We start from the raw sequence: 10,033 nt of genomic DNA on the forward strand, positions 1-10,033 counted from the left end.
CTGATAAAAATTAAAATAAAATGGCATTCGAAATAACTTTATTGCGTTACTATATTAGCTTAACTCATTTAACAATACAAGACATATTTATACAAATCATTTTAATTCATGATAATATGATTATAGACAAGTACAAAGTTAAATACGGTGGTATCCACGACAGAGAAATTAAAAAAATAAAACCGTCGAGTGCTATTGAAATATCTTCAATGAAATCTGCATATTTTGTGATTTGGCATAAAAAATATTTCACTTGGAAGTATGTTTGTACAAAACATTACCATTGTAAATAAAATAACTTCTTCTGTCGGTATCTCGTGACATACTTAAAATCTAAAAAAAATATCTGTTTTTCGTCCTGCGAATTTACCTATACCTATTTAAAATTTTTAACGTCATACAAATCCAAACCATAAACAAAAAAATTATAATAATACTAGTACATATTTACAATTACAATTTTTTTTAAATGAGCATGATCGAATTACACACTAATGGCCTCAAATGTCGGTCTGTAGCGCCGGCGCCGAGCCCACATTGAGGTCATCACACACGGCACCCTCTGTTCATCAATAATAGTGTTCTCAATCAATGCTGCGCGTCACAGAACTTAGTAGATAGATCAGAAGACTGGCTCTCGATATGCCACTCATACGATCACATTCAAATTAACTTTACATCACAACACGGAAAAGCAACCAAATCCACTACATTCAAATACTCCACTGAGAGAGTAGTCGGACTTCTGCACACAACTCCAATCAGCCACTGAACACCTCGTCACCCACACGCTTCTCCGTCCTCCCCGAAACCAACCTCGACCAAACAGTAAATAAATTAGCCACTACCATACACAATGTCTGCAATAAAGTCTTCCATATAAAACGAAATCCCAAATATTTTAATCCGTGGTGGTCAGATCTCGAAGCCCAAAAGAAAGAAAGAATATACAGAAGCCAATCAAACAACTAAACAATCCACCGAGCACTTCAGGCAGTTGTATATAATGAAAGAGGCCTGAAACAGGAACGAGATTTATTGTGTACAGACAAGAGCGCGGGTCGACGCTGCCGTGCGAGTGATGTATAGGAAAAGTACATCGGTGTCTATTCTATACATTTTTTATAAGCGCCATCTAGGGTCTCGAGAATCAATTGCTAATTAATCAATAAATACGAATATGACACAAGATATAATACATCGATATGACTATAGATGTCGCTTTATACTATGTTATGACCTATGTATAGATGGCGCTGATAATAACTTCTATCTTCTGTGACGCTCTGGCGCAGCGCTCTGGGGAAGAAAGCCGTCACACACCGTCGTATAAGACGCACCCTCAAGGAAACCAACACAAACCTTAAAAATCAATAGCATCTATACAGATAACAGCAGTGACACCGCATGCGCTATTAAATTCACGCAATTCGGCTCTTAGAATAATAAGAACAGATAAGGAGAAAAAGCGCGCGGTAGTAGCGGGGTCTTGATATAATAATTCGACAACGCCTGGTGACCAGCTCTGTCCTAGCGACTGCACCACATCCGATGCCTCAGGAACATATACAATTTAATTCAAAATTATATCTCTAACATGAATGTAACCCTGGACTAAGCACACAGCACAACATACCAACCAATGACCAAGGGCTGCGTCCAGGGCCAGTCTTCTGGACCCTAATATTAGATGAACTCATCTCCATGCTCCACCGCGGAAAACGCCCATTTACAAGCCTTTGTAGATGATGTGCTGTTGATAGTCGAGCGACAGACAAGGGAGGAATGAGTCCACTGCTGGCATCTACCTTCGCGAGATGTACTCATGGGGAGAAAGCGAGATATACCAGAACAGCCGAAATATAAATAAACGTCATCCGAATACCACTAACGATTCAAATAAAACTTCTTGGTGTAGAAATAGACAATAAATTAAAGTAGTAGACAATAATGCAGGTTTCTTCGTAATGCTAAACAGACTGTAAACGCATATTACATAAATGAAGCTAATATCTCTCTCCCAAATCCCGTAACAATAGCGTGTTGTAACCCCGAGAGCATGAGGTAGGCGAGGCCAGCAGTGGGCGTGGACATCATCGCTCGTCCCACACGAACGGCGCCAGCTGCTTGTCCGCCGGCAACATCGAGTTCAGCTCCTCTATGTCTTGTAAAGTCTGGAACAAAATATTAGCATTTCACTGGCACTTCTTCACGTAATATTAAATTATGTGTACTTAATGTGCTAGCTTCTTCCTCGCAAATCGTGAAAATTAATCAAGGGAAAAGGCTGTAAAGTGAAGATTTTTCTCATAAGTTAAGTAAGGGATATTGACGTGACGTCGGAATGTGAGATCCCGGGTTCAAAACCTATCAGTTAAAGAAGGAGTGTTATCTTTTTCATACTTATTTGTTATAGAATATAGTATCGTTGGGTTAGTATCCCATAACACAAGTCTCGAACTTACATCGGATCTAACTCAATCTGATATTTATTATTTGGCTTGCATGGGATTGTAGGTCCCCATGGAGAAGCCCCTACCTGGCTGAGCAGCGAGCCGCAGCGCGCGAGCTGCTGCGCGACGCCGCGCGCGCGCGCGAGGCGCTCGGCGCCGCGCGCGTTGCTGCGCTGGCGCGACACCAGCGCGCCCAGCGCGCGCGCCAGCGACGCGTCACACTGCGCACACCTCACAGTTTTATCTATTACTTTTATTTAAAGACATTATGAAAAATGTGAAGTGGTGCGGCATTTGTTGAAACAAAATACATGGTGCGCCGACCGAAGGAGCAAGAAGAAAAAGTATAAATAGCCGCATGCTATGCCATGCTATTTATTTATTTGCCTTTGATGATCGTTTGAACCTACTCGAAGCTTTACTATCTAACATGTGGTGTATGTCATCCAATTTATATATCTTTCGCTTGTCGTCATTATAAATTAAATTCAAATTATTTATTTCAGACAGAGTCCATATGATGTTAGTAACAATATTAACTTACACTAGTGTTAGCAAACACAAACAAAAATATATTAGGTCCTTACGTATGAAATTGGCGTTTTGTTGTACTGGCCACTTTAATCACAAATTTCTCCTCTTTGGTTAGGAATTCCAAATTCAAATTTATACAGCTATACACATGTATTTGTGTGTCGTTATCCGTCATTCATTTGTTTTATTTTCTTCTGATTTTTCTGTTTGCGTCACTCTGTTTACAAATGGAAAACTTGAAATATCGCGTTATTTACGAGTACGAGTTCCATCGTGGCAACGGCTTGAAGGGTTAATGATGTGTATGGCGGTCGTGTCGCAAAAGAAAACACAGTGCGTTTTTGGTTCCAACGTTTTCGTTATGGGAATTTCGACCTGCAGAAGAAGCCCCGTGGACGGCCGGATACCCTAGTTGATAATGAAGAATTGAAGGCTATTGTGGAAGTGGATCCATCGCAAACCACGCCCGAGTTAGCTTCAGGCTTCGGTGTTAGTGATAAAACTATTTTAATCCACTTGAAGCAAATTGGGAAGATTAAGAAACTTGAAAGGTGGGTACCTCACGAATTGAGTGAAGCAAACCGGATAACGCGTGTCGACTGCTGCGTTACATTACTTAACCGGCACAATAATGAAGGGCTTTTTTAAATCAAATCATTACCTGTGATGAAAAGTGTATTCTCTGCTCCAACAGATTACCAATTTTGTCGAAATTTGGATAAGTTCTGAAAAATTCAACTCTGATAGGGCAGTCCAAACCGCCTTCAAAAATTTTATTGATTCCCGTCCGAATGGTTTGTTTAGTAAAAGGATCAATGAACTACCTATGAAAAGTGCATAGATAATAATGGTTCTTACTTTGATTAAATAAAAATATTATATTAAAAAATATTCGACTTTTTGTTCCTCCTATACCAAACGCCAATTTCATACTCTTATGTAAGGACCTAATATTACACAGCATGAAGCCGCAACCACCGCTGACTGACCGACCAAAGGGATATCCATCGGTCAACAAATACTTTCAGGATGCTAAATGCTATGCCAGGTGAACTCGAGCAATGACGACCTCGTGAATTCTAAAAAGAATGGTCAAATCTTTTCCGGTTGGACGGAAATTAGTTGGAAGTAGGACAGTCATTTACAGCAAAGGGCGGCAAATTGCAGCTCGAGGCGATTTTGATAAATTGATTTCTTTGTAACTGGTTAAAATAGTGAGACTCGAGTTCTTAAGAATATGGCCAAATGGATATAAGCATTATTCATTTTATTTGGGTAGATAGGACTTCTAGGCATAAAATGACAAATGTTTAGGTACTTTATTTGACTGGCAAAAGGTTGCCCACCGCTGATTTACATTACAGGTAAACAATGTAATGTCGGCTACACATTGCCACGAACAGTTTGTCCAATTTCGACAAAATAAGCATGCATTGCTGGTTTTTGTTACTATGTACTCGTAATAGTTACTTTTTATAGTTATTGTTTATAGTAAATGTTTCTGATCTATCCCTGTAACCTGGATTGATAACTCCAGTGATTTCTAACAAGTGTCATTTTTCGACATTTCGTAAAAGATAAACCTTTGCGTATTTTTGAAATAAAATAAAAACATATAAAACTGACTTGGGTCAAATTAACAAGAGTTTGCTTGATCTAATTCCATCGTAGCGTTGGGTAGTACGAGTTACAGAAGAAATTTGAGTTTGAATGCTGGCAACATGAATGAACTGTGAGAATTCCGTGGGATGATGAATGCGGGCTACAAGTTAGTCGTTGCGCGCAGTAGAGCAGTAGAGCAGTAGAAGAAGCACCGACCTCCTTGAGCGCGACGGCGAGCGCGCGCTGCGCGGCGGCGAGCGGGCGCGCGCTGGCGGCCGCGTGCGCCTGCAGCCGCGCCGCCAGCCGCCGCCACGCGCGGCTGTCCAGCCCTGCCACACCATTCACCCAGTGTGAACCTATGTTACTCCTATCTCTGTGACCGACTCATCAAAATCGATCCAATACTTTTTGACTTTATTCATTATCAACAAAAATACACAATATTTTTTCTCTTTCTGATATTAGTATGAAAGTATAGATGTACCAATTTAATTTTAACATCAGGCAAAGAGTCGTTCATAAATCGCAACCGAATCTTCAAAGTTCCGAAAATGTAAAAGAAACATACTCATAAAGTTTACATACAAGCCACGCCCCTTTCCCATGAGAATAGGCAGAAATAAGAATTTCCATTTGCCGTATATAAAATATTAGCTGCGCCCAGGGGCTTCGCTCCCGTAGGAAATTAGGAATAATACTCTATGTTATTCCAGATTATACCCGAGTACCAAATTTCATAACAATTCATCCAGTAGATTTTATGTCAAAGAGTAACATACAAACATACATAAATACATCGTCAGAAACTTTTGCAATTTTAATATTAGTAAGATAGAACTAGTGCATGTATCCAAGAAAACTCTGCATTTGCCGACGAAGTTTTGGTATGACGACAATTCGCAACGCTGGCTTTCGTTGGACCAGTGACAGTTGTCCGAGAACAGAGAACAGAGCGGCGGCGCACCCTCGAGCACCTCGGGGTCGCGCGCGCCCGGCAGCCCCAGCGCGCCGCGCATGATCGGCAGGAACGTCGGGATCTCCTGCGCGGGAGTCACTCAGAATAATAAGGTTTGTGATCACACAAATATTCGCCCGCGCTGAGAATCGAACTCAGGACCGATGCGATCTCAAATCACATGATCAAAAAGTGGGTGTTCGTCGACCGCTTGTCAACCGATCTAAACATAGGATCTAAAGTTAAGTTTCTGAGTCTGTTCATCTCACTCAACGCATCATTGAATGAGATGAACAGACTCAGAAATTGATCGATTCCGCCATCTTGAATGTTCCGACATATTGGATTTAGAATGACGTCAAATTATATTTCGAGTTACTCTTAACAAGGCCTTTCATTTGATACCCATAATGTAGAAGTGCATAAAAATAACTATTCCACCATCTTGGATTTCGAATGACATCACACAGCATATCGTATATTGTCATCTAAACTAAACATGTATACAAAATTTCAGCTCAATCGGTTGAAGATATACACAAAAATCTATAACAAAACTAAATTAGTGAGCATCAAACATTTATAACACCTGCATATTTATCCACAAAACTAGGCATAATATTGTCCGTTCCGATCTACAATTTATTAAACAGAAAAAGGTTACGCGCATCTGCACTCGACGCGCGAGTTTCATAGTTCTTCCTAAGTCGCGAACAAAATACGGATCGACCGCGATAACAGTTGAAGAAGCGCGTCATTTTAATAAACTACCTTCCCATGTTAAAAATGTTGAATCGCTCGACATATTTAAAAAAATGCTGGCCAAACACAATCTTAAATATACCTATCTAAATGTTACCTGATAAGGTGTGAGTGAATTAATGTACTTGACTTGATATCTGCTACCTAGTTGTCCAGGATTAATGTTTTACTGGCCACCGATAAAAAAGAAAGATTTATTCTTGATTTAAATATTTTTTCACACAATGACAGATACAAATATACCGCCGATTGTTTCTATGTGATTTTTGATAAATTCATTGTTAATTTGAAAAAGTCAATATAAGTAATTACATTTAATTACCACTACATAGTTTTACTTATTGCTGACCAAAGATTTTGGTCATTTGGAATAATTAATTATGTTATGTTTTATTTTTATACAAGCTAAATATTTTACTGTGTAACTTTTAGCCAACGAACGAATATATAATATTGTAAAATTAATTTAAGTTTTCATGTAAGTGACAAATTGTCTTAATGAGAATAATGTCCATTTTCACCAGCGAATCGTAAACAAACATTTTACTAAGGATTTCTTAGCATTAAGGACGTCTTAAACCGTTCCCTTTCTTAAATCCTGTTTCACAACCCCAGGGGGTACCTAATTAAGAGGAACTAGGGGATAGTTAAGTGACAAATAGTGCGAAACCAACACGGAAGTGATTGTCGATAACGTATTTACAATTATTATAAATAAATTACTTATAATTTTACATACAACATGAATTAACAGTACGTTTTGAATCTTAAATTAGCAACAATAAATTAAAATAAAGTTTAACTAGTATGTAGGGCCGATCGCTTGTGCCTAAAAAAGTTAATGTAGTTTGATTGACATTTGGTTTGACAGAAGTCGTGCCGCGCATCGTCGTCGCTCGTCGATTTGAACGTAGATTGTATTGTTTGGTTCGTTGGCTTTGTTTATCAATAGAATAGTTTCTTTTCATAAAATCAACACGTGCAACAACTGCAAGTCACACCAATTTGTAATACCAGTGTTAAATCGACGATGGCCGAAAAAAGGAAACGCGGGCAAAACTTTTCTCTTGAAGAGAAGGATAAACTTGTAAAATTACTTCTCCACAAATATACAATCTTAAATAAAAAAAACCGATGGGGCTACAAATGAAGCAAAGTGTAAAGTTTGGACAGCGGTTACAAATTCATTCATATTCAGAGTAGCAAGATTCGACCCGAACAAACATACATACAAACATTCATACATTGCAAGTTAAATAAAAGCTTTTAAAAACAGATCAATCGTTACCTGCAGCCGCTGCATGTCCTCGTCGAGAGCGTCGCCGGCGCGCGCGCGCACCACCACGATGTCGCGCGCGCGCCGCGCTCCGGCGCCGGCGCCGGCTCCGGCCCCGGCCCCGGCTCCGGCTCCGGCGCTCGGCGCGCGGCGCGCCAGCAGCGCGCGCCGGTCGCCGGCGCCGGCGCGCGACGTACCCGACGCCTTCGGGGAATCTACCACGGAGATACACACTTCCATACTAATATTGTAAATGCGAAAATCTGTATCACAGACAGACAGTATGAAATGACTTTGTTGTTACTATGCAGTGAAGAGGTGAAAAAGTGGTAGTGAGTGTCTAATTTAATTTCTGAATAAATGCTTTGAATTTGTAACTTGATTATTATATCCTGGTTGAAGTGCCAGCGACACAGCTGATTTGGAGCTTACCTCCGATGGGCCGGTCCACGGTGTAGGAGATGTAGGGCAGCTCGGAGTCCGAGCACACACTGGCACCCGGGGAGTTGTCACTCGCCGGCTCCACGCGCCGCGATTCTGTAAGACATATTCAGTGATTTTTTAACATTATTCATTTACAGAACCTGGGAACATTCCACTCAGGGCCTCTTAACAACTGAACCACAACAATTCCTCTCACTGCACTAACCAAACAAAGAAAAAAAATCAGTATTTACAAAACAACTGGTTGAAATTTGATTTGCAACTCGAAGAAGACATTGAATAATAATAAGCTGTATTGGATACACATACCCAAAAAACATTTTGCTACACAAACTTAGCACAAATAAAACTGGATTCATATCAGTATAATGGTATTGCTAACTTTTCAAGTAATAGCTACTTTCTTCCCTCGAGGACTGTTTTCCACCAGAATGCTTGACGTGCCCTTACTGCGTGCGGTCTGCGCTACGCTGCTGCTTAGTTAAAAGCAAAATCTAGGGAACACACTATACACAAGCTTACCCGGAATGTTGGAAACAGCAATGGTGTGTCCTCTGCGAACGGGCGGCGCACGTGGCGCCGGCTTCTTCGGCGGCAGCGACGACTGCTCCGACCCCATCCCGGCTAAACGTACATCAACCTTATTATTGCAGAAAATCAATAAAAAACAAATAAACCCTAATTTATTTTTGTATGTAAATAAAGATCAAGATATTAATACATACTATTTGGATAGTTTCTTTTGGGCGTTTTGTTCAGCCACACCCTCAGATAAATGTTTGTAAAAATAAGTAGGTGTGTAACGTAAAATATAAATAAAAACCTTTTCGTAGATCAATGCAGCAGAAGCTAACTATAATTCATTGTTCACCCCAAGCACAATAATCTAAATCTAAAAATCCTTGAATAAATATTTCTCGTGTTGATGTCAATCTTATGTATATGGCACACATTTCCTAAAATACATTATATAGTGTAAATAATGCAAGCCAATTAATGCAATGCAACTGCACTACCTATCCTAACCTACCTACTGCATCATGTAGGTACCTATGTTATCTTTAATGGCAGCTGATTTTGACATTGACAGTATTTGATTATTTTCATTTCTCTCGTAGCAAAGCATTGTAATAAAGCATCGGCATAAATCGGAATAAAAACGATCAGTTAGTTATATGCACAAATATAACAACATTATGTTCTTTTATATCTGCGTTTCTATGTAACTTCCCGGCCCATCTCAAACAAAGTGGCAGATTGTGCATTATAAAATCGAACACTCGATGGGGGGCAAAATACATTACTTAGCTCTCTGTCCCGTTTCGTTTTGTTTATTTCCCATGTGTACGTCTCTTTCTTGCATGAGCGAAACAAAAGAGATGACTAAGCCGCACGATCTCCATATATAGGTACAAGGGTTATGGAGGTCGATCCATGGAATTAGTAGGTAGGCTGGAAGTTCTTTCACCCGTCTTCCGTTCGTTACCTACCTTTGTAACGCAAAACCTCTACAAGAAAAAACTAACCAATATTAACAATTGATTCAGACGCGCACCCAATCACTGTAACATTAATGATCTCCTGAGACAATCGTTATTTAATATAACGAAAAATGAAAACAGACCTATGAAAAAAGGAAACGCATCATTGCATCAGAAAATTGTTAGTGATGGGCAATTTAATGTACTGTCGATCTATTACCATTTATTTATTTGAGACACATTACAAATTTCATTTTCAATAAATAACTTAATAATCTTAACAACAAGGAACACAACCAACCTGTAACTTTTGAATTCATTTTTGTATTAAATGATACATAAATCTTCAGTCAAAATCAAGTTTATATCAGTTTATTACCACAGAGTTGACCAATAATGCAGAACATAATCTAAAATAGTGTTATTATTTTCAGGATAATCCATTAAATCCTTCCTTTTTCCTTTAAACTCGCACCACGATTGCGTAGAAGGTATTTTTGGTCGAAAATCTGCAACAATATTGAAA

At 39.4% G+C, this 10,033-nt stretch overlaps 1 protein-coding gene across 1 annotated transcript; it reads right to left on the reverse strand.

The window, feature by feature from the left end:
* Window positions 1-21: 21 nt before the first annotated feature.
* BORCS5 (BLOC-1 related complex subunit 5) lies at window positions 22-8,646 on the reverse strand. Its single transcript, XM_053765941.2, has 7 exons — window positions 8,549-8,646; window positions 8,015-8,119; window positions 7,595-7,797; window positions 5,554-5,629; window positions 4,806-4,918; window positions 2,540-2,674; window positions 22-2,174 (listed from the first exon to the last, which is right to left on the reverse strand). The coding sequence occupies exons 1-7, from the start codon at window positions 8,643-8,645 to the stop codon at window positions 2,094-2,096; spliced, it is 810 nt and encodes a 269-aa protein (XP_053621916.1). The 5' UTR covers window position 8,646; the 3' UTR covers window positions 22-2,093.
* Between the last annotated feature and the right edge of the window lie 1,387 nt (window positions 8,647-10,033).

The sequence above is a fragment of the Plodia interpunctella genome, chromosome 28 (assembly GCF_027563975.2).
Source record: "Plodia interpunctella isolate USDA-ARS_2022_Savannah chromosome 28, ilPloInte3.2, whole genome shotgun sequence".
Taxonomy (NCBI): Eukaryota; Metazoa; Arthropoda; class Insecta; order Lepidoptera; family Pyralidae; genus Plodia; species Plodia interpunctella.

What these genes read in the sequence shown, in the direction of transcription:
- BORCS5 (XM_053765941.2), bottom strand. Translation starts at nt 8,645, where the DNA reads ATGGGGTCGGAGCAGTCGTCGCTGCCGCCGAAGAAGCCGGCGCCACGT. An exon ending in TCGCCGTCGCGCTCAAGGAG is followed by an intron (nt 2,675 to 4,805) that starts GTCGGTGCTTCT and finishes AGGTGTGCGCAG; the next exon opens with TGTGACGCGTCGCTGGCGCG. An exon ending in GCGGCTCGCTGCTCAGCCAG is followed by an intron (nt 2,175 to 2,539) that starts GTAGGGGCTTCT and finishes ATTTTGTTCCAG; the next exon opens with ACTTTACAAGACATAGAGGA.